This window comes from Lissotriton helveticus, chromosome 7 (genome assembly GCF_964261635.1).
Source record: "Lissotriton helveticus chromosome 7, aLisHel1.1, whole genome shotgun sequence".
Classification (NCBI taxonomy): Eukaryota; Metazoa; Chordata; class Amphibia; order Caudata; family Salamandridae; genus Lissotriton; species Lissotriton helveticus.
The window spans coordinates 1364482755-1364508600 of NC_136068.1; the positions used below are offsets into that span (position 1 = coordinate 1364482755).

A 25846-nucleotide genomic window follows, 5' to 3' on the forward strand; every position below is an offset into this window, starting at 1 on the left:
TACCCTTTTACTTAATGACTGTTCTCCACCGATAAAGGCGCTTTAACACAGCCCTTCATTAATGAGAGATCTGTACGAAAAGCTTGGGATGTTTAAGAATTAGGATTCAGAAAGCACTGGGAATGTCTCAGTGTCTTGCACTTACAGACTCCCAATACTTTAGAGCAGCAGGAGCAATGAAAATCTACCTACCTCGTCTCAGACTCCAGGCCACCACACAAGTATACAACTATCACACTACTATGCAGTTTTTCCAAAAATATTCGAATATGAGCTATACTGATCTTCAGATACACAGGTCTTTGAGGTATGGTTTGCTATCACAGCGCTTTCAATTTCAAACATGTGATTGTTACCAACATTACATTAGCAGTATCTGCACCTAAAATGGATTGTTTTACTTGGGGCCCAGTTATGTTTTACATTTGCAAACCAGGAATACAAGTAAAGCAGATTTCTTTGAAGTGAATGCACAAGAAGGACATTCATCTTAACTAGCTGGGATTGTAAGGCACTTTAAAATCGTAGCTAATAATTTGCAGCACTTTTCACGCAAAGTAAAGATTTTTGTATTTACCCAGTCAGCCTGGCTCCTCTTTCTCTGGAACTGGACCAGTTGGCCCATGGGGAAGCGGCTGACATAGGAGGGGGGATACAAGGTGTGCCGGATGGGTCAGGCTTGGTTAATACAAGGGGGGTTTTGATGTACAGGGGTGATATGTTAGTTTCAGGAGCATGCGGTTCAGTGAGGGAGCTTTGTTTAGGAAGGTGTAAAAAGCACGGTTTAGGATTTGAGTTAATGTCAAGCGGCTGATGGGAGGCAGGCAAGGTGTGGCTGTACCCTGTCCACCTGTAGGTGGAGGGGGTCTCAGGCTTAGCAGATGGCTGAGCCTTGGGGAGGAGGTGATGATGGGAGTGTGGGTAGCCGGGGTAAGAGGGAGGTCTGTCATCCTCAGGGGACACACAGTCGTAACAGGAATCCGGACACTGGGACGACACATCACCCGTGCTGTAAAATGTAGGGAACAAAACAAACAAATAAAAACAAAACGAATAAAAGACAATAAAAATGTTTGTACATTAGGAGAGAACAAAGTAAGAGAGCAGACTGACAAATGTTTTAGGGAGAAGGACAGATTACAGAGGATACAAAGACAGAAAAGTTTAGCGACTACAGTGCAAAGATGTATAATGAAAGAGAGAAAGAACAAAGAGAAGCCTGAAATGCAGGAGGAAAGAGGAAGTACAGGTTAAATAACAAAAGGTCTAAGTGAGGGAGAAAATGAACGAAGAAGAAAAGGAAAAAGAATGGAAAGACAGAAGGAAATAAAGAAAATGAATATTGAGATGAGACAGGAAAGAATGAAACAAAATATAGACTAGTATATGTGAGATTAGGAGAAAGAAAATGCAAATAGTAAATCTACAAAAAAAGATGTAATGATATAAAGTTATAAAAAAAACAAAAAAATTAAGAAAGAGAAGAATGACAAAAGGGAAAAAGAAAGAGAAAGCAAGTCAAGAAAGTCAGAAAACAGAGTCTGATGGGATGTAGTAATGAAACAAAGAAGTAGAGAAAATTAAACAATACAAAAAATAAAGTACTTTAGCTCATTCTTCAGAGCAGAATGAAGTCATACAATACCTGCCACTCTTGTGATTTTGAGCTAATATGCCCTTTATATTCGACAAGGTATTGTTTTGTGACCCACAGCTCAAGCATGCCCAATCTGTCACAGGACTAAATACAGGGTTTATATAGGGCTGGGAAATACTTTTCACTCCACAGTAAACTGAAGCAAATATCGCCATGTGTCTTACCTATCATGCACTGATATTTTTCAGTTGTCTCCTGGAAGATGACCGACTAGTCGACATCTAAGTCAAACTCAATAGGCAGTGAGATATTCAGATTGCCTGTCAGCAGTCAATTAGAATGGAGTGTTATCTGGTTGATTAAAATGGTGGCTAATATGATTTCAGAAACAATAGCAATCTAATTTGCCACACTTTCAATCACAGTAGGATAGTTTCCACTCTTAAGATCACTCTGATTGGCTACTGTCGGACAGATTTGCTGTGGGTTGACCGTGCCGCTCTGGGCCATGATTTGGGTTCCAGAAAGGTGCAGTGACTGTGAGTTGAAATATAGATCGTTATCTGTGATCCGGCTTCAAATTAGACTCTTTCTTTGCCTGAATGCGGAGTGGATTCTGGCCAATTTCCAAGCCAAATTTATTGTGAAGGCAGACTAAAAAAAGAATCTGCAATTTTACTAGTTTCACTTTGCAATATTTTGTGGCCCATCCGTAGTCTTGAGTCAATACATGCCCACATCCACATAATTGACAAGGGAAGGTTGTCGGATATGTAAAGTGTGTGGCACAAAAAATGACCAACTCACTAAAGAGTAAGTATATCAAAAGAGACACATTAGCAAAAAAAAGAGACAAAAAACACAATTGACACTTGGAGGTCAAGCAGTTCCCGCAGCCTGGAATCGGAATATTTTGATATGCACGAGACAAGCTCTTCTAGTTCCCACACACTGGCACTTTCTTAACAACCCATATATGGCACTGATGCAGAATGTTTGGAATTGCTTTTAATAAAAAATGTCTTATCCGAGGAAGTTCCTGGAGGCAGTTGGATTGAGTTATTGTACGTTATCTTAAAATCAAGAATATAACGCTTAACTCTATTACTGTAATCAGGCAGCAAGCACCGGTCAGAAACGCTTGTATTAATGTGCAGCATAACATAATAAGAATGAAAGCTCTTATTTTTCTTTTTTGATTCTCCAAGCCTACACAAATCCTCTAAAAATATTAAATACTGTTTTCGTATTTTCTTCATCGCTTGATAGCAGCCTGGATTAGGTAGTCACTTAGACTCCCTGAGTGTGCCTTGATCATTCGAAAATCTCATTTGGAACTCTCCACACTCAGTCATGAATTTGCTGGTGTTCCCACACCCTGATTTCCGCGTGGGTAGGAACACAGGACCTGATTCTATCAGCTGGTAAAATAATCTTGGAAAACAAATCCCCAATGCCGCTCTACATCACTCCCATCACCTTGCAGACTTTCACAGCCTGTTTTGGGCAGATAGTAAATATCTGTATTAAAACACACAGACCTGGGAATTTCATTTATAATTTTGCCTACTAAATTAGAGACTGCACAGTTATTTCCTTTACCATGGGGTTTAATTTGCAATAGGAGGACTTGGAAATCAGACAGCTACAGACTACCATGATAGTATCTTTTGATTGGTTGTTAGCTAGTGCATATATACTCAGGAAACCCACAGCCAGCACCTGAGACAAGCCACATTACAGTATTTATTTATTTGTACAGTTTCATATAGTGCAAACTTGACCCGAAGGCATCAGAGCGCTCCACAAAAACTTGCATAGCAGTGTTATAGGTTTACAGATTGAGGTAAGCATAGAAGCCAAGCATAGGTAGTACGTGAGTGAAACATAAGACGGCATGAATATCAGTAACTTGCACAGCTTTTGAAGTAGAAACAGTACATGAAGCTAAATGTAAATGGAGACACTGGGCTCAGTAGCCGATACATGTTTTAGGTAGATATATATATATATATACATACTTCCATATATATATGTATATATGTATATATATGTACTGTTTAGCAGTGCATAGTTATATTGGTACAGGTTTGCAAGGGGAGTGAGTAGACCTACAGAAAGCCAAATAACAATGGGCTGTAGTCGAATGGAAGGATACATTGTAGAGGTAAACCCAGATCTACATATTTTTTAACAACGCATAATTAGCAGAATATATTGGGCTGGGCACACAGACACAATGACATAGTACAGGCTAAGTAAAAGAAGGCATTAGGATCAATAGCTGATACATTTATTTTTTAGGTAGATACAGCACATGCCAATATAATTAGAGAGATTAGCAGTGCATAGATACATTTACATAGTGTTACATGGGAGATAGGTGAGTGTACATAGGGGCAAAATAAGAATAATGGCCTGCAGCGTTCAGTTAAGTGGATGGGAGAGATAGCTCAGGGGAAGTAAGGGGTGAGCCCCATTGGAGGCACAGGGTTGTGAGTCGTAAGAGTTTTCCCCGGGATTATGATGCTGGCCTAGATCTTGGTTTAGTGGGTGGCAGAGCAGGTGAGTTTTACGGGAGTGGGCTTAGATATTTGTTGAGGAGAAGGAGTTTACATTTCGTCTTGAAGTGGGGAAGGATTGATTGTCGCATAAGTCTAGAGGCAGAGTGTTCCTGATTCTTGGGGCATTTCGTGAGAAAGAGCAGGATCAGGATTTTTCTTTCATGAATTTAGGCGGGATCAGGAGAAGGCAGTTTGAACTTCAAAGTTTATTTGAGAGGTACAGTGATTTATCCGTGTGTAGGGCTCTGTGTGCTATGCAAGCAATTTTGAATATAGTTCTTGCTTCTATTGGAAGCCAGCTGAACTGTTTGAGGGTGGGAGTGATGTGGTCTTGACGCCTCTCTCCTGACAGTAGCCTGGCTGCTGCGTGGAGTGTTGCTTTCAGAGGGGCTAGGTATGCTTTTGTGGTGCCCATGAGCGTAGCGTTGACATAGTCCAACTTGGGGAGGACGAGGGCTTGCACTGCAGTCCTTAGGTCATCACTGGGTATGAAGGGTTTGACTTTTTTTAGGTGTTTTAGTGCATAACGGGTACTTTCAGCAGAGGTGTTAATATGTTCCTTAATGCTGAGGTGTCTGTTGAGTGGAATTCACAGAATTTAACGTTGTTCGAAGTGGACAGTTTGCAGTTTAGTGTAGTGGGGTTGTTGAGCCAGTATCCTATGGGAAAGGGTTTTTCTTTGGGTTGGATGAGGAGGGGTTCTGTTTTGTTGGGGCAGAGTTTGAGGCAGTTTACGGCTAGCAAGGATTGAATTTTGTGTAGAGTGTTGTTTAGGTGTTGGAGATCACTGACTGATGAGATTTTCATGTAGGGTTGGGTGTTATCTGCATAGAGGTGATAGGTAATTCTAGCTTGCTTCAGGATCATGACTAGAGGTTCCATATAGAGGTTGAATAGTGCAGGAGACAGGGTTGACCCTTGTGGACCTCCTTGTGAGACTTGTGATGCCTCAGAGGTTTCATTGTTGAATTTGATTAGCTGCATGCATCCTTAGGAACGAGGTGAACCGTTGGAGGACAGTTCCTTGGATGCCTACTCTCTTTGAGAGGATGTTTAGGAGGATGTTGTGGTTGACAGTGTCGAAAGCGGATGATAGGTACAGGAGGACTAGGGCATACCTGTCCATTGTCGGGTACTCTGTGGAGATCATCTACGATGTTAAGAATAGCAGCTTCTGTACTGAAGCCTTTCTTGAAGCCTGACTGGAAGGTGTCATATAAGTTGCATTTTTCAATGCGGGTGTTGAGTTGAGTTGAGTTAGTACACATTTTTCTGTGGTTTTGGAGAGGAGAGGGAAGTTAGTTATGGGTCTGTAGTTGTTAAGGTCATTTGGGTCGGCGCCTGTTTTTTTGATGAAGGGGGTTTGAGGGGAGCCGGCATGGAGCCGCTCTATAAGGAGGGATTTAGGATTTAGGATTTTGGTCCATACAAGGGAGATGATGTGACTGACCTTTTTTTAGAAGAGTGCTGGGAGAAGGTCTGAGATGTCAGCTTCATCTTTTAAGTATTTTGAGAACTTCTTATTTACGGACCCAGGTGCATTGTGTTTCAGTTGCAGGGGATTGGGGTTGGAGAGCTGTATTGAGAGAGGAGGGGCTGTGATGATTGGGGGGGGGGTGACAGGCAGTCTTTGGTGGGAGGGCCATCCATGATGCGAGGAAAAAGGGGTGAGAGGCTTAACAGAGAGTTTGATACTAGAAACTGTTTCACAGAAGAATGATGCGACTTCTTCGCATTTTTTTATCAAATTGTTATTTGTGTTTTGTAGGAAAGATGAAGTTTGCTGCTTGATGATGTTGAAAAGTTCTTTGGGCCTGATTTTGACTGGTCCTGTTGTCGTGGGAACTAGGAGGATTTTTCTCTGAAGATCAGTTTGATATATTTAAGGCGTTCGGCACAGAGGATCGAGAGATTGATTTTGGATAGTTGTTGTCATCATGTTCTTTCCACTTAACGTAGTTAACACCTTTCATTGTTAAACCAGGAACTGGAGGAGATACTTCTTGAATTCTTGAGTTTCAGGCATGCGACTTCTTCAATGAGATCTGTCATTTTGTGTTGTAGTTGTTGGAGAGGTTAGGAAGGGGCAGGATTGGGGCGTGGACTAGTCTTTCTAACTCTTCATGGGGGATTTGGTGGATGTTCCTCACCCAGCGCTTAGGACATCTGGGTTTGAGGCAGGGCTCTGGATGGAAGGTATTGCGTTGAAAAAGTATTAGAGGATGGTCAGTCCAGTTGGATGGAAGGATGTCGTGCAGGGATAGTGTCTCATGCTTAGAGATGACTGCATCTCTTAGGAAGGTTATCAAAATGAGGTCAGCCAGGTCTTCGAGGAATCTAGAGTTATCACCTGGAGGGTGATAACTGAGATGAAATTTAATGGGAGTGGGTCTTTTTGCGGTAAGCTGAACTTCTAAATACTCAAATGAGAGGTAGTTGGTAGTGTGGAAGAGTGTCAGGCAAAGGTCGTTTTTGTGTATAATGTGTATAATTGTGTTTTATTGTTTCTCTTGCCATGTACTGTATCCTATTATGTGCTTGCTATCCTTTCCACTCCCCCCTCCCTTTTTTTGTCCTGTTAGCCCACCCGATACTACTGTAAAGCGCTCTGATACCCTCACGGGTCCCTATAAAACACTAAATAAAAAAAATAAAAATAATTCCTCCCCCACTGCGATTTCGGCGATTGCTGAGGATGATTAAGAAGCCCTGTGGGATGAGGAGGTTGATGTATGGGGATGAGTGGTTGTTTAGCCATGTTTCAGTGAGAAAGCAAATGTCTACGTTTTGTTGAAGGATTGTATCTGCTATCTCAGTGGCATGTCTGACTGCTGATTGGCAGTTCAAGAGCAGGCATTGGGGTGGATGTGCGAATTTGAAATGAGCTGACTGGGCTGGATGGTGATTAGATGCGTGGATGGCCTAGGCTGTTCAGGGTCCTGTTTGAATTTATGACAACTGGGATCTTATGGTGGCCAGGCTGGTACATGGGGGAACCAAACGAGGCACTGCTCAGTGGATTCGCTGTTTGCTCTGATAATCCTGCAGTGTTGTTTTTGGTGTTGGTGTATTCGTATGCATGGGTGGTGGATTTGTTGGTAGGGTGGTTTGTGGTGTAAGAATGGGTGTGCAATACAGGGCTGTTGTCCAGCATAGATGCAAGGTGTAAGGGTATGGAGTTCTTAGCCCTCGCCTCCATGCAAAGTGATGACATTTCTTCTAGGATAGTGCTGACTTTTAGTTCGAGGCTGTCTGTTGTAGGGAGCAGCTGAGAGGTAGCTCAGTATGAATTCATATATTGCTATGCCTTATTCTCCTATCAGCGGCCCGTGAAGATTACAGAGTTCTAAAAGGAAAATAAGTGCATTCACCTAGTTCACAGAATATGACTGCAAAATGAGACATCCAGCTGTGCTATGTTTCATAAAGGTACCCCGACATAGGCTCAGGTAGTCATCTAACCTTTCACCTATATTCTCCCCTACCATTACACTACACAACGATTCTCGGGACTGATATTTTACCTAGTTACGATACTGCTTACAGGACGTAGGGTTTTCCCTGAAAACTAGCCTCATCCATTATGCATGAGGATTCTTGGAAACTCAGTAGGACGATCATCTCCTGCATATTAACTATGTATAAGGGCCGATCCTTCTGCCATCCTAAGTCTGACATGACACAGCAAGGTAGAACCCCTGAGGGTAACACTTTGGGTATATAAACACCATGTCTTGCTGGGGTAGGCAGAGGTGAAAACGACTTCCATGCTGACGCAAGAAGCTGAGGTACCTGCATGCAGACGCTCTAGCTCGCAGTGGTCTGACATCCCTGGTGGGGTGTCCATCTCGAGACCCCGACGGGATCCCACAGTCTATCACTTCAGGTAATGGGGTTGACTTTATCCTAGAGGGATTCTTGGCTTTACACCCACATACATACTAGGTACACTTAGGTACATCAAGCTAGAGTCTTATCAGAGGAGTACACATTTTTTTGTCATGTATTTTAATACCTACCAGTATTCATTGTTTTAGCACTAAGGTAGAAATCTACCATCCTTTTAGTCAGTTGGTGCTTATAATCATTTATATCTGTTTCTGTCTAATGGTTGTTTCAGCGCACCTATTGTACACTAGAAAGATGCTGTTTCAATAAATGCTTATTGAAAAACGCACCCATCGTTTATTCTGTGTATCTCTCTGAGACTAAATGAGTACAAGTGTTTAAGCGAAAAGTATTGTATTGTTTCCACGATCCCTGATGGGACAGAGTTGTCATGTTCGATAGTTGCCAAGAACTATTCTCTCCTTCGTAAGAGGAGTTTCTAGGGGCACTGTGAGATAGCTGGTATACCAGCGAAAATACTCGTTGGGGGTTTCTGGAATCAGTCTGGACTAACCCTGGGCGTAGTGGGCGTAGTGGGGCTTCGTGGAGCTACGTGAAGTGGGCGAGAAACTACGCCCACCTCCGCACTCCGCGTAGCCCCACTACGCACCGCAGGCCTCCCTCCCGCCCTCCCTAAATACTTTAAATTAAAAGTGTAAAAGAATTAAAAGGCACTTACCTTGCCCGCCGCTGCCCCGCCGCGTCCCCGGGGCTCGCTATCTTCATGGCTTCCGTCTTGTGTATCTAATGCGCATGCGCGGGCGACCGCGCATGCGCATTTCTCGTGAGAAATGCGCATGCGCGGCCGCTCGCGCATGCGCATTAGATACACAAGACGGAAGCCATGAAGATAGCGAGCCCCGGGGACGCGGCGGGCAGCGGCGGGCAAGGTAAGTGCCTTTTAATTCTTTTACACTTTTAATTTAAAGTATTTAGGGAGGGCGGGAGGGAGGCGGGTGGCGGCCAGCTACGCTCCGTCTGCGGAGCGTGCATAGTGCCGGATTCTACGCCTGCTACGCAAAATGCGTAGAAGCCGGCACTACGCACACTCCGTGCACGGAACGTAGCCGCCCGCCCAGGGTTAGTCTGGACACCAATCCCGCAGTGTATGTTGTCTAAACGCACAGATCCTATATAGATTTATAGGAACTACATGACAGCTGGAGAAGACAGAGTTTGAATCAGACCCTTTCTTTTGCAAAAGGATAAAAATGCACTTGAACATTTTTCTTATCTCTTTTGCTACGTGTTCCTGACATGAGTCCCCAAACATATCAATTCCCATAAGTTTTGGTTATATATTTAAAGCGTTCCCAGTCTGTGAAAATTGTGTAGGTCATGGTAGTTTTCATTCTGTTTTAAGTGCTATCTCATTGTGCTGACTAATTTACAGTGTTACTTATTTTAAAATATGTTTCAATTAATTGCCTTTGAATGTAGTCAGTGTTAAGGTATACAGAGAGAAATATTCATAGACAATAAATAAATATTTCAAATTATGCATTTTCTTTTCCTTGCATGTGACTCACTTCATGCAGGAAGATGCAACTTTGAAAAGTCTAAACTGCAACTCATTCAGAGGGTCTCACTATCAGTAGGAGACCAAGTCTATTCATTCTAAAACGAGATATGTCTGTAAATAGTCAAAGACATATAAAAAAATACCCTGCATTGGTGGGGAACAAAATCCTAGTCAGGGTACGTCACAACACAATACTAAATTATCCTGTGCTCACCCTCTGGTAGCTTGCCACAGAGCCGGCAGGTTTAACCTAGAAGGCAATGCGTAAAGGATTTGTGCAATTACTCATATAGTAACACAGTGAAAACAACACCAAACAAATCCGCAACAGTTTAGACAAAACAGAGAATATTTATCTGAGTGAAACAAGACCAATACGACAAAACTCTAATGTGTAGAAGTTGAGATAATGAATTTTGTAGAAATAAGTTAATTCAAGCACTTAGAAGTTTTGCTAAAAAGGTTACTGGATATGCTGGACTAGGACAAATCAAAGTTAGGGGTGACCTCGTGGATGCGCACACCGGCTACAGGACCCACGCAGGCCTCAATGAACAAAGTACCTTTCCTAGTCACAAGCAACTAAATGCGTCAATCATCTCATCGCAGTGAAGGCAAAGTGTTGGGTCTGCTTCAGGCAGGTGGGTCGATGCGTTGCAGTCGAACCTTGTGCTCAATACCTCGGATCAGTGATGTGTCATCATTGAACTTCACAGTTGGGTTGATGCGCCAAAGTCAAGCCGTGCAGGGCTGTCTCCGGAAAAGCACTGTATCGACATCGAAGAACACTGCATTGGTTCTAATTGGTGCAGTGGTGACGATTCATCATACCTATTTCTGAGGCACAGAGCTTTGAGGAGGCACCCCAGGCAAGGATAGAACTCACTGAAGGCAGAGTCCAGCAGCCCTCTTTTGTGTTGCTGATACTTCCGAAAACAGGAGGCAAGCTAGCAAGCCCTTGGAGATCATTTGGTTTGTAGGCCAGTTCTCCTTCTCCAGAGTCAGGGAGCAGCAGGCCGCAGGGCAACAAGCAGATTCTAGAAATACAGTTCAGATGAGCCCTTTGAGCGGCACAGCCGTCCTTCTGACAAGGGTACAGCTTAAGATCCAGAAGTGTCTGATTTGTGTGGGTCAGGGACCCAGTACTTATACCCAAAAGGGCCTTTGAAGTGGAGTTGACATCCAAAGCTTGCCTTTGAAGTAATTACAATTACAATCAGCCTAGCCCTGCCTACCAGGCTAACAATCGGGGGGAGTTGGGGGTATCTCAGTTGTTTCAAAATGGAAAGGACACTATCTATTGAAGTGTAAGTATCAGCCCTTTCCATTCCTCCCTGCCCAGGAGGACCCATCAGAATGCAGGTGAAGGCAGATGCGTGCTAAGAGTACAGATGAGCTTCATCTTCCTGTGTTTGTGACTGTCTAGAGGGAATGCACAAAGTGTAGATGTCACCCAACCCAGACATATATTGGAGACAGACTGTAAGGCGCAAAAGAGCTAAGAGCCGAGAAATGCCCACTTTCTAAAAGTGGCATTTCTAAAATGTTAAATTCAACTTAACCAGTAAAAAGCATTGATCAAGACCATTCCAAACATATGAAACATGCAAAAGCTACTCCTCTCTGATCGGGAATTACAGCTTAAAGGTGTATTAAGGAATCCCAATGATAGCTTATGGGAGGAGAATGCCTCACAGTAGTGAAAAACAATTAGGCTGTTTGTCACTAGCAGGCCATCTAAAACATAAAAGTACATGTCCTACCTTTTAGTTACATAGCACCCTGCCCTTTGGGTTACCAAGGACCTTCCTTAGGGATGATGTATATGTAATAGATTGGGAGTTTAAGGCTTGGCGAGTAGTTTTAATTGTCAAGTCGAAGTGGCAGTAAACTGCATATACAGGCCCTGCAAAGGCAAGCCTGAGGCAGGTTTGAAAGGCTACTTGTGTGGGTGGCACAATCAGTGCAGCAGGCCCACTAGTAGCATTTAATTTACAGGCCATGGGTAAATTGTATACCCCTTTACAAGGGACTTACAAGTAAATTAAATATACCAAACAGGTATACATCAATAATAACATATTAAAGTGAGAGAGCACATGCACTTTAGCACTGGTTGCAGTGGTAAAGTGCTCAGAATCCTAAAAAAACAGCAAAAACGCGTACAGAAAAATTGAGGGCTGCAGGAAAAAAGTTGGATGAAAACCAACCTATGGCTGTCAGGTCTAACACTAAGTGGCAGAGAGAATGAATTATCTGAGGAAACAAACATGGAAAGATGATGCTGGACTTAGGTAGGGTACTCTCTCAAGAACCATTTTGGACCATTCAAAAATAGCTTTACACACGAGTGACTAAGTGCATAAAGAACGGGTTTCATAGCTGCATTAGCCCCTCGATTTTGATTTAACTTAGGCAGATCCATTGAAAAGGCTTTTAATTCAGCTGCTCGTGTTAAAATAGTATGGTGTTTAGGAGTGCCTCTCCTCTATCATGATTGGAAAATGTTAGCATTCTGCTTGTCCATTAGAATACTACAGTGAGCAAGAGTAGAACTCTGGGAATCAACTCCGAGGCTTCTTATGCTGTTGCCGATACATATGTCATTGAGAATGACAGACATTTCTTTCCACATGGATGACCAACATGTTTTAAAATTTAGAGATAATGTGCCATTTAAACTTTCTGGAGCATTAATCTTAAGAAAATTAAACTCCTCATTATGTTTATGTAATGAAGTCCCCTCTATAGCAAATGATTCAATTATACAGATTTTATTTTAGCAACATGGTGCCCAGGTGTGCCTCACATTTGTCAGGAAGATAGAATGTTAGCACTCTAGTTGGTCATTAGACCTTTGTGGTGAAGCTGCAGTAGAACACTGGGAAATCAAAAGAAAGGCTGTTGCTGCTGTTGAAAGTAGGTTTTACTAGGTATGCTATATTTGTTTTCTTACATGGTTGAGGAATATATTTGTTAATTTATAGAAAATGTGCTCTCATTTTAGCTTCTGGATAGCCATAATTTCCATGAGAAAAGCAGATCACTCATTAGATCTCAGCAGGGGAACACTAATTGTTACAGGTGCAGATCATCATAGTGACACCACAATTCTTCAAACTAGAATGGCACCACAATAAATAATTTATATCGTAATCAAAATCTGTGGTTGCCCTTTCTTTATGTCTTTGTGTGACTCTCAAAACCAGGCATTCACTAAATGCCTTACAATGAGATAAACATACAAAAAAATCCAACAGCTGTGCATCATGTAACTTTCTACCTAATCAGCGCCATGAAAAAGACACACTCTAACAAATAATGTTTTTAATTTCACCCCAAATATTGAGGGTCTGATTTATGATAGCAATATTATCTAAGGGGAAGGCACTCCCCGGAAGTTATTGACCGGGGAGGAGTAGAAAACATAGTAGTCAAAACACTTAAAGTTTAAAAGCCCTGGGTAAAATACTCACCTGCATTAGCTTCAGTAATCTTAATTATAGACATTCTAGGTCTAAATTATTTGTTTGCAAAATCTTTGCTATTATCAATTTACCATCCGAGATTAACTCCAAAACCCAAAGCACCGAATGCACGGGGTAAGTTTCCTATTTAAATTAGATGTCATACTGTTATGGCCTGATTTATACCTTGGCTGCGCCAAGATATTTCTGTCTGCCTCTGAACCAACCAATTTGCAAGGTAGGACAGAGGTGGGGGATAGAACAGATCAAATGAAGATATCTTCGCCTGTTACAATCCCTTCCCATGTAGAAATTGAGTGACCATATTCATTGCCTCATTTTAACATTGCCTGGCAAGAAGGAAGGATGCCGATTGGGGTGGACGGGGGAGTATACCACCAACAAGGTAAGGTGGTGGTAGTCCATTAAGTCTACCTTCCCAGGGTTCAGGGAGTCACCAGGAATTTCCAGGAAGGGTAAAAAGGCTCCTGTCACGATAAGACATTATGGTAATTCTTAGAGTTACCTTTTCTGGACGAGTGCAACAAAAGGGGAATCTAGGGCATTCTCTCGCCAGAGGAGTCAACTTTTGCCTGGGGTGCTCACATACCACAGATTAGGTGATCTTAGTAATTAGGATGGCGCAATATGTCCCCAGACCATGGGGAATCCTTTGGATTGCCCTCCACGCTTCCAACATTGCACCATATTGGAATACCCCCAAACAGACTTTCATTCTTGGCTTGAATCATGAGAGATCCCTTGATCAAGAGGCTTATTGGGGGTAGTTGTTCCAGGTTTGTGTCCTTGGATGGCTGGTTTATGCCCTGTGTGTGACTGTGAGTGGTTGGTATCTGTCTGTTGATTGCTGTGCTCCTTATGTTAAAGGTGTTTTGTTGCTTTCCTGACCAAATATTAAAAGAATCATCTGCAAGATTGTTTGGGGTCTTTTGTCAGCACCACACACTTAATACTGCTTACGTTTTCTGAAAGATAGTGATTCAGGTAAGGCACTTTCTGTGTAGTTGGTGCCTGTAACTTGTTTTCTTGGAGGAGTATCTTACCCCTACGCTACCTGCTCTTTTCATCTTCCTCTCTTGCATTCTGCCTTAATTTCTTTTATCTTCTTCTGCTCCAGTGCCTCTCCTTGTTAGGTTTCTCGCCTGTGTTCTTCATGTAGTCTGCTTCTTTCTCCTGGCTCACAGAGCACCATGCCTTTGTGTTGGTTGTGTTTCAAGCTCTGCCCTCTAGTTCATGTTGGTTATTTCCATGTCTTACAATTCTAAGGGGCCCTCTGGTGTTCAGCCACTGGAGAACGTGCACACATTTATGTCCTCAGTGGCACAAAGGGAATGGCATCATTCATGTGACAGAGAATTTCTCGCGGTTTTGTTAACTGCAAGAGGGTATGAAAGATAGAATGTTTAACAGGTTTTCCCTGGTGCATTATCTTGGGCATATAAGAGATTAAGGGCCAGATGTACGACTCGCAAATTGCATTAAATTGCGAGTCGCAATATGCGAGTCGAAAACATCAATGTACAACTGTGTCAGAGACAGTGTTTGCGATTCCCAATGGGGTCACAAATTGCATGCCTCATGCATATCAATGAGGTTGTCGCAATTTGCGACCCCATTCGGAATGGCTTGCACTCCCAGGGATGGTGGCCTGCTGGAGTAAGCAGACCTCCATGTCTGAGTCTGCTTTTAAATAAAGCAGTTTTTAAAAAAGTTTCCTTAAATTAAAACGGGATGCATTTCAAAAATAAAAATGTATCTTTTTATTCTCATTTTTGAGGGCAGGCAGTGGTCCCTGGCACCACTGCCTGCCCTTAAAAAATGTTTGTGCATGCATTCCCAAAGGGGAAGGTGTCCCCTGGGGACCCCTTCCCGTTTGCGAGTGCTTTACCACTCTTCTGAGAAGAGTGGTAAACTGCAAGTGTTTTGCGACTGCAATTGTGGTCGCAAAACATTCTTACATAGCTTTTGGAGTCGCTATTAGGTTGGGAACGCCCCTTCCTAATAGCGAGCTGCTAATCCTATTTTGTGAGTTGCAAATTGATTTGCGACTCCCAAAATAGGATTAGTACATGGGCCACAGGTGTTTTGCAGGCGCAAATGGGTCTAAAACCCATTTGCGCCCACAAAAATCCTTAGTACATCTTGCCACGGAAGCATTATATTTTGCTGGTGGAGGATTATGACGCAGCCTGTATGCTTTTTTAGGTTCCTTTATAAAAGTTATAAGACATATGCTTTACATACCCTCTTAACAACAAGGAATAAAGAACAAATCAAATGTTCCCCCCACCCTCCCCTTTGCCGTGACAATTTGTGCGCAACAGGAGAAACATAACTTCCTGTCCATAGTACTATACATATACCTATACTGCATGGGTTCTCTGTTTAGGGATCATCTGATCATTTCTTCCGTGCCTGTCTCCGTCAGTCCTGTATCTATTAATTCCTCATCTGGAGCAAGATTTTTTTTGCATCTATTATCCTCTTCTAGTTTATCATCTCTTGTGATGACGGAGTCCTTGTCAAAGACTCGCTCAGGTTGCATTCCAGTCCATTAAAATGAGAGACCCCACCTTATGAAAATCAGAGTATGTACTGCACAAATGGAAATAGTCTAGTCTGAACTGGCAGGACAAGTCCCTTTTGAGTGGCAAAATAAGCAACTCCAGACGAGCTTCAGCCTCAACAGTGAGTGAGGCGAGGCGTGAGTCTGGTCGCACAGCGAGAACAGGACTCATGTCTGGGCATACCAGTTACAATGTATAACACAAAAAGTGATGGCTAGCATGCTTGCAAAATTCTCAGCACTGGTAATCACTCTGTGTTGCATTCCAGTATATTGCTTTAATCCACTATACCACATGGAATCAGCTGGGGTCAGCATCTTCACTGACTCTCTATCTTCTATGCCAACCTTGTCCATTCCTCTCCAGCTGCTCTTCTCTCTGACATAGCCACTCTCCTGGTGTCCTCCCAGTACACACATATTCTTCCAACTTTCCAACCCTTCTGTACTCTCTTGCTCAACGTATTTGAACTGTTTCTTCTTTGCCCTTTAGTTCACCTGTCCTCTGCCCTTTTCTTTCCCAATTTTCTAGCTTGTTTCCTGTTTTCTACTGGTCTTCGTCGTTCTCTCTTCTATCCTTCCTCCTGGCATGCTAGTATTCTCATTGCTTGTCTTACCTGCTGTATCTCTTCTCTCATTTTATTTTTGAGTTATTTGCTGACCAGTCTCACAATCCTAGCTGGGTTCATAGTTTTGAAATTCTTTGAAACCTAATGTCATCTGGAAATGAAAGACTTGCGTCTTAAATGGAAAACGGTGGAATTGCTTCATAGTGAATGCAGTTTTTCCTCCAAGACAACAGTAAAAAAAACAGAAAATAACAGTTGGCCCTGCAGATTTACGAGTCGTCAATTCTCAGGTGCCCTCTTACCACACTGTGCAATGCCTGCATGTCCTTTCTGGTTCAGAAAAAGGAGTTCTGCAGCCTTTATTTCGAGATATTGCATATGATACACAACTAATATAAAAGATGTAAAAGATTGGAGAGAGTCCGGCGTACCAGTAGGGCAACACAGGACAGGGCGCAATATAAACAGTCCTTAACCACCTATTACTCGAATTTGCAAAAAAGCAAGACGTCATTTTATTATTAATCGAATCAAAGGTGCTGCTAATACCCCCAGAGCGCTCTTCAACATTGTTAAAGACTTTGTATCTCCCCATGCCTGTAGGCAATCTCTCATAGAAACAAAGGCTTTTTGTAACCAAATAGCGAGTTTTTTTCAAGAAAAAATGAATAAAATCTATGCTAATTTCCCCTCTAAAAGTCTACAAATCCCTGTGAGCCCTAACAGGCAGATGGAGTTGGTAAAAAGGCCCCCGTCCCTGCCCAATGTGTTAAAAACGTAGGGCTGAAATTGGACCAGCTTTTATCCATGAAAGATCACGTTGCCGCAACGACTAGCTTATGTTTTTACAGCCTGCGGCTGCTGCGAAAAATTCTTCCATTCATGCCTACTCCCCATCGTAAAACCTTGGTCCAGGCCATGGTTATCAGCCGCCTTGACTATGGCAACGCTTTGTTAGCTGGAGTAGGAGAGACCTTGCGGAGCAGACTGCAGGTAATTCAAAATACTGCAGCTAGGATGGTACTGAATCGCACAGAGGGTACCCCTTCGGCCCCTCTATTGCGGTAACTCCATTGGCTAACAGTGAGGAAAAGATATTTTTTTAAGATCTGCTGCCTCACTTATACAGCGCTTGGAGGCAGAGGCCCCATATATCTCCAGGAAAGACGTATTAAATATGTACCTAACAGATATCTCAGGTCAGGAGAACAGGGCCTCCTACAAGTACCACGGATCAGGCATTGCCGATCGGGAGGAAAATCCTTTTCATATTTAGCGACAAGGTACTGGAATGAGTTACCTGACCATCTGCCCAAAATGGAGACCTACAGCATCTTCAGGAAACAGCTGAAAGCCTTTTTATTATAAAACGTTCACCTTTTCTTTCCCTCATCCTCAGGAATAGTGCTAGGCAAGCGCCGAGATGCCCCCGGGTGAAGTCGAGCGCTATGAAAGATCACTTAGCGTAACATAACAACATAACTAGACATTCTCCTGTGCTCTAGTTCATGGTGCTGGCGCAACATTATCATAAACCGGATTTTTTAGGGTACAAACTATAAATCTGTATTTTTGAAATTTTGTGGTGAAAGCATCGGAAAATCTGCCAGAAAAAAATCACTGGCCCCCACGATTAGCATCAATAAACAGAGAGCAGTGAAACAGAAATAACTGACTTCAAATACGCTGAAATAAAATCCCAGGTTATACCTGGAAATTGGTGTAATTTGTGCCAGTTGCTTAAATGGGTTAAATACAGTAAATATAGCACCACTAATTTAAAAAGAAAAAACATTCAATTTAAACGTTCTATAGTTAAACACGCATGTCAGGATTATGGGCAGGTGGGAGTCAAGCATGATTTGGCATTGCAATTAAATCAAAGTATTCCGCACACTATAAACAGCTTGAAAAAAACAGCAATGCACTATTTAAACAAGCAGTTACAATGCAATGGCCTCGGCAGTGTTAAAGTTAGAGCTATTGGCATTGCAAATGGCATTTTTTTCATTTTTCATTTTTAAAAAAAACATAAATACATGGTATTGTCATTTAAAAAGGCAATAGGTGAGAATTAGAGAGTAGTAGAGAGTATTAGCGGACACAGAGCCACACACAGAAAGCCACTCACACACACACACACACACACAGAGCCACACACACAGACACACAGAGCCACACACACAGAGCCACACACACACACACACACACACACACACACACAGAGAGCCACACACACAGACACACAGAGCCACACACACACACAGAGAGCCACACACACACACACAGAGCCACACACACACAGAGCCACACACACACAGCCACATACACACACACAGAGAGCCACACACACACACACAGAGAGACACACACAGAGCCACACACACAGAGAGAGCCACACACACAGAGCCACACACACACACACACAGAGAGCCACACACACACAGAGAGCCACACACACACACACATAGAGCCACACACACAGAGCCACACACGCACACACAGAGCCACACACACAGAGAGCCACACACACACACACACACAGAGACACACACACACAGCCACACACACGCACACACACACACACAGAGCCACACACACACAGAGAGCCACACACACACAGAGAGCCACACACACACAGAGAGCCACACACACACACAGAGCCACACACACACAGAGCCACACACACACACAGAGCCACACACACACACATAGCCACACACACACAGAACCACACACAGAGAGAGAGACACACACACACACAGAGCTACACACACACACAGAGAGGCACACACACACACACAGAGAGGCACACACACACAATCGAGCACAGCCAAGGAACAGAGGCAATAAAACACAAGCACAGCTAGGGAACAGAGGCAACAAACATGAGCACAGCCAGGGAACAGATGCAACAAACACGAGCACAGGCAGGGAACAGAGGCAACAAACTCGAGCACAGGCAGGGAACAGAGGCAAGAAGAAAACACGAGCACAGGCAGGGAACAGAGGCAAGAAGAAAACACTAGCACAGCCAGGGAACAGAGGCAAGAAGAAAACACGAGCACAGCCAGGGAACAGAGGCAAGAAGAAAACAAGAGCACAGTCAGGGAACAGAGGCAACAAACACGAGCACATCCAGGGAACATAGGTAAGAAGAAAACACGCGCACAGCCAGGGAATAGAGGCAAGAAGAAAACACGCACACAGCCAGGGAACAGAGGCAACAAGAAAACACGCGCACAGCCAGGGAACAGAGGCAACAAACACGAGCAGAGCCAGGGAACAGAGGCAACAAACACGAGCAGAGCCAGGGAACAGAGGCAGCAAACATGAGCACAGCCTGAGAAACCTATGCGCCAGAGCGCTGAAGGTACCAAGCAAGCTACAACCCCTGAGCCCACCTCAGGGACGCATACCTCGGGCATTAGTGAGCCCGAGCTCCATGTGTGAGGACCCTCTGGCCTGGGACCCCCCCGGCCTGGGACCCCCATGTCCTACTCAGCTGCAGCCACACTGTCCTCAGACAGAACCCAGAGCTCCTGGTCAACGGGACACCGGTTCCAGGCCTGGGCTTCCTTTTCACTCGTCATTGCAGTCAGGTGTGCCGCCGCGGTAGAAATACCCAAGACTATAAATCCCAGAATGCACGTGTGTGCTGGGCAATACCAGGGGATTGGCAGGTCTCCCTGCACCGGTAACCATCCATGTGGTGCATCGTCAAAGACACCGGGGGGCGGGGGCATAGAACCCGTCTAGCCACCGGTGCAGGCACTAGTTTTAAAGAAGGGTGGGTAACTGCACCCCGGAGTTCCATGCCCACGAGTCAGTAGCCAACACACTGGGCCCACCCAGGAGCACAGTGCCCGGCCTGGACACTGCTAATTAGCCCTGGGATAATCTTAGACAAATGGCACCTGTTCACCCCAGAACAACTACCAGCATTTGCTCTGGAGCGATCCATGCATCTTATCATACAGAACTCTACAGACCCCAAAATCTCGCCTGCGCACCCCCTTTGATCCCAGGTTCCATAGAGATGCTGCCCGCTCGAATCCACGACTGGTTCCTTAATTTTCAGTAACCACCCCTCCCTCCCTCCCCCTTTATCAAGAGTTGGTCCGACCCACGACACTCCAATTCCCTTGGATAGGCACCCACTCCAGGGAACATTTACATGATGTCCACATGGCCACACTGACCCCTTTTCACTTCAAGCTGCTTGTATCCCCCCCCTCCCCAAGCAAATATGAAAAGACCCTGTGATTAGGACTCCCCATGTACTGTATCACTCTCCCCCTGCCCCCCCCTCCTCTGAACACGTAAAGACACAGCTGGACTTCACCGTGTTCGAGACACTCCATGCCCATCCATGTAGAAAATGCTCAGGCAGTGCCCGGGACAGGAAGCCCGCACCCTTTCCCTGGACGTATGGGCATACATTTAGGACTTAAACTCAATCCTATACTACAATAACCCACATGCCCTCCCACTGGATAAATACAAGCCCCGCCAACCCCTAAATAGAGTGCCCCACCCATGTACCCCCAAGAAGTCAGAGACCCTCACCTGTGTGCTGGTTGGAGACCGAGCACATCCTGGCCCTCTGCAGCCTGGGCCTTTCCCAGCTCTCCCCTCCACAGCCTACGGGCTCTCCCAGCGCCCCACCCTCCGCCCCTGAAAACCTCAGGCCAGTCCTGATCACCTCTCCACCGGCACAATGGAGGGGGAGGGCCCGACTCTGAAAGTATCCCAAATTCAGCAATACAATGGCAGGCCCCGGCCCCTGCTTCCTCCTTCCGCCCCTTCCTGGAGCAAGCAGACCCCCCCCCTTCATAAAGCAGCCACTAGAGCCCCGGACATCCCAAAATCACTCCTCGGGCCTCACCACACCCGGAAGTAGTTGACACCCCAAACAATCAAGATTGCAAATAGTCCCTTTCAGATAGAGAAGGCCCCCAACGAGGCAGGCCCCCCTCCCTGGTGGATGCACATGATGCATCTGATCTTTACATGCTCTCCAAACCTCCTTTCGCAGATGACGTACACCCAGTACATGCGTACCCCCATCAACCAACTGCAATACATGCAGAGTGCCCACCTTCTGCCGTACGGCTTTGTATGAAAGCACCCAGACCTATTGGGAATGCCGTCTCCCCCCCTCAAAAAAATAGCCTGCTGTCATGCTGCCTTTTCTTCCAATGGATGCCCCCCCCCAAAAAAAAATAGCCTGCTGTCAAGCTGCCTTCTCTTCTAATGGATGCCCCCTCAACCCCCTCCATGCTGGTCCCATGAGCAGTCATCTTCGGCCATGCTTCCCCCTTTGGGGCTTCTTTGCCCTCTTCAGCTCAGGAGCCCCTGCTAGACGCCTTGGCACGCAAATCCCCATGGACAATGGACATTGGGGGCATCCTCATATCCTGGGTGTCCCACGCCTTGTCCCCTGCCCCTCTTTCCCTGTCGGTCAAAGGCACGTGACGACGGTCCTGGGAATAATCTCACATTCCAGGGGTTTGGGGTATCTCTGGGTGGGGGCCTGGTCCCAGCCAATCAGGGCCCAGAGGCTACCTGTCAAGGCAGAAATGGATTACCCCTCCCTTCCTTGCCCCCTCCCCCATGGCTCTTTCCTCCCCTGGCCAATTTGGCTGCAAACTGACCAGCCTGACATGACCTGCCCCCCTCCCGCTTTGGATATGAAAGGGCTCACAGCATTTGGGCTGGAAAAGTGTTTTGGCTGTTTTTGCAGGCAGGCCTGCCCAGGGTGGGGGGGTCTTATCTGGAGGGAGAGGAGGGGACAGATAACTGTGCTGTGTGCTCACTTGTCAGCGCAGTCCTCAGTGGGAGCCGCAGCCGGGCCTTAATCACCCACACAAGAGGCCATTAATGGCTGCGGATCCAGGTTATGGAACAGCTGCACAAAGAATGCTTTTATGGAGGCATCTTGAGCCAACGCACAAGACAGGCAATGGGCAGAGAGGGGTTATCATCATACAGGCGCACAGGAAGTGAATGGATACAGGAGAGAGGGGACGACTAGGAGCGTATTGGAAACAGCCGGAGGCACAAGGGAAGTGTGGGCGAGACTACTGGAGGCACGAGGGAAGTGCGGGCAAGACCACCAGAGAGAGGCACAGGGCGAACGGCAACCACCATCACACTAGGCGTACGGGGGAATAGGGGATATCTGGGGCACAGAGTAAATACAGGAGAGGTCACAGGAGACACACTGTTAACAGTAGAGGTCATAGGTGACAGGGGGGAAAAACAATAGCGCTCACTGAAGGTACAGGAGAAATCAAGAGGATGACGGGAAATCCAGGCAAAATCGCTGGATGCGAGGGAGAACCAGCAGAGATCGCAGGGGCGCGAGGGAAAACCAAACAAGACCATCGTGGGAGGGGGGCATCCTTGAAGGTACAGGGAAAAAGGAGGAGATCGCCCCGAATCACAGGGTTGATCGATAGAGACAGAGGGAGAGAAGGCTTTGGAGCCTACGGAGAAACAGTAGAAATCACAGGGGAACACAGGCGGGCTCACCGACTCACTAACTAAAAGCCATTCAAAAGCAAAAGTTTTCACCAAAAGGAGAAGTGTCGGCTCGGCATCTCTACGAGCGCTGCCTGGAGGTGTATAGTGGTGTTTTCGAATCCTGGACTGCTGTCAATTCCGGAAAACAATTAGAAATATGTCAGGTCATACATGGATTTAAACAAGCCATCAAAGCAAAGTTTCAATTCTGCGATGGACATTGAGGTGAAGATTGGCAAATCTACAGACTCAAAGCAGCCATTATGAAGAACAAGCGCTCACCATTTGTTCATAATCTCCGTCCTTTTCAGATTGGGAGGCGTGTTTTGCAATGATGACGTCACAGAGAGAAAGAAACGAAAAAACACGCCCCCAATCCGAAAAAGACGGGGTTTAAATTGACAGACGCCCGTCTTCTTAAATGGCTGGCCTCCGTTTAGGAAGCCAGCCAATGGAGAAGAGGGGCGGGTTCAAGCCCCAATCCCTAAGACATAAAGTCTCGGAGCGAGACTGCAGAAGCGCAGCCTACGCAGGCTGAGACCTGAAAAGCACATAGCGTTGTACGTAGCTCAATGTTACGGGGAGAGTTGTGGCAGTGATGCCTGTGGATGGGTGAACAGTGTAATATACTGAGGGGTTTATCTACAAAGTCACGCGGCACAGCAAGTCACCTAGCTGTGCTGCACTGCACGACAGGGAAAAGGCAGGACTGTGCAGTATTTAAAAGAATATTGTGCCTTCCTTCCTTTGTCCTTGTGCTGGTGCAGTTTTTGCTGCCTAGCACCAACAAAGGCACCCGTGCACCATGGTGCAATGGTGCCCGTATTGCATACAGGATTGTTTTTGTGCAGGAAGGAATACCTTCCTGCACAAAAAAAATCCTGAGAGGCATAGTCCTCTTTCCCAGCACACATAGAAAGAGGAAGTAACGAGAAGAAATAAAGATATTTCTCCTCATTACGCCTCCCCGGAGAAGTTGTATCTTTTTGGCTCATTCCAATGTCTACCATATGCGGGAATGCGTCAATATCCACAGGAGTTGTGTGGGAACACCCACAAAACGCCCATGTAAACGCCTTCCCAGGGAAGAGTGCAACGATTTGTGCGGTGTTGCGTTACTTTGGAGTTAGGAAGCCAATCAGAGCCACACAAGGTGGCCTTGTGTGCCTTCATAAATAGCATTTTTGGCTGGCGCCATGCATGTACCAGATTGCGTGGTGCAACAGTGACGCAACCCCAGTCATATACTTACAGTATAAGGTGCAACAAGACACTTTTTCCCCAGTTACACAATGTCTTTGTTTTTTGCTAAAAAGATTAAATGGTCAGCATCTTGCCCACTAGACCACTTTAGGGTTGTGTCAAATTCATAGCGTGCACCATGATGGGGGGGAGGCAACAGATGCTTTCATTAATGCAGAGAAAAATGGTTTCAAATGGCATTATGATTTAGATTGAATACAATCTAGTTTATACAAGGAGAACTTTCAGAATGTTCACGACTGGTGTACATTGTATATATTGACAAATATAGTAAGGGCATAATTTGCAACATTTAATAATGTGATGCATATGCCTACATTTTATGAAAAGTAATTCTCTTCAAGGTCAGCACACAATGTGCATTTTTATTGCAGCAGTATTGTGGGGACCGCTTCCATATAAGTGAGAGTGGACATGTGTCGGCTGGTTGGCTTTCATGTTATGTATGACTCTGAGAGAACAGTGTTCCTGAGCATTGTGTGAGACTGGTGTATCTGGCTCTGTCTGACGGTATCCGATTGATGATGTGCTGCTGGGCACTCGCTGTGTGTGGATAAAAACAATTTACCATGGCGGCCATTGAGTTGGAACCTGAGGAGACCTGCCAAGTGGACAGTCCTGAAGCACTTACAATGATTGCTCTAAGAGGGTCCCAGCATGGGTTGAGCTTTTCTACGAGAATAGACTGGACTCATTGCAAACAGGAGGCAAGGGCTGGTCAACCTAGAACAACGCTGGACTGAGTATGGGGCAGGCATATTTCCAAGAGATGATCTAATGTCACCTTTGCCGTTTAGAGTGATGGACGGGATTGAAGAGCAGCCATTCGGAACCCATATCAGCTGACTTTTCTGAAGCGGTGAGTGAGCGCTGTATGGAAGATACCCAATGTGGAGAGGTGTGGTGCAGCGGCCAGGTCAGCTGACTTCGGAGCACAGGGTTCACGGTTCGATCCTCGGCTCTGGCGGCAGCTCAGCTCAGCACCATGTGACTCTGGGCAATAGCTCACTTAATTTCTACAATGGCCCCCAGCGCCTTGAGACCCGTAAGGGCGAGTAGTTCGCGCTTTACAAATACGGATTTACAATGTAAGTCGGTACACTTGAGGGGAATACTGAGATGTGCTGAGTTAAGAACCTGGATGAAAGGTGGCAGAGTGTTGTGAAGTAATCTGAAGAGGTACTCCATCATATGGTTAGAGGGCTGATTTTGATGTTCACCACATGCTTATGTTTTTTAGTGCACTACTTACTTACTCAGGCCAAAAATAAGCCTATGTTTGTGCTCTGGCTGGGAGCTTTGTGATAATTAGTGACAGGGAACTCAGTGTGGAGAGCTTTGAGGACGATGCAGGCCTTTCTTTCTTTGATTTAGTACTCGAAGCCAGTGATTGTGGACAGCGTATTCCTTCTACACTGCCTTGCACAACTTCAGCAGGTGTAATAAAGCAGCAACGAAGGCAGCAGGAGCTGAGCAACCATTCAGAGTAGGTTTTCCTTGTGCCCTGCAAAGCAGAATGTACAAAGCACTCTCACAGCTAAAGAGACCTCAAGGACACATCTACTAGTGAAAACTCCCCTGACTGAATTTCTTTATGGTGGCTTCATGGTGACATATGTCACTGCTAGTCAGTGTGGTTTGTCACTTTATTGGATAGTCCCTGCGGTGAAGTTCATACCATGCAGATTGTCCCATAATTGACTGTCCGTGAGTCTTTCAGCCATTTTGGCTCAGCCTGGTCTCATTTGTCTACTTGTGACATCTTGTACAGAGCCAAACCTGGTTTCTCTACGTTGGGAATGTAGACTGAACGTATGTGGCAGCAACAGAGCTCAAATGAGATTGGGAGAAGCGTAGGAAG

At 45.1% G+C, this 25846-nt stretch overlaps 1 protein-coding gene across 2 annotated transcripts in view; it reads right to left on the reverse strand.

Moving 5' to 3' along the window:
- The window catches only part of ARHGAP44 (Rho GTPase activating protein 44), a 607050-nt gene that overhangs the window by 56754 nt on the left and 524450 nt on the right, over positions 1-25846 (reverse strand). For both annotated transcript variants that reach the window (XM_078650855.1, XM_078650856.1), the window contains exon 18: positions 578-1009. In XM_078650855.1, coding sequence (XP_078506981.1) covers positions 578-1009 — 432 coding nt within the window. The remainder of the gene's footprint in view (positions 1-577; positions 1010-25846) is intronic.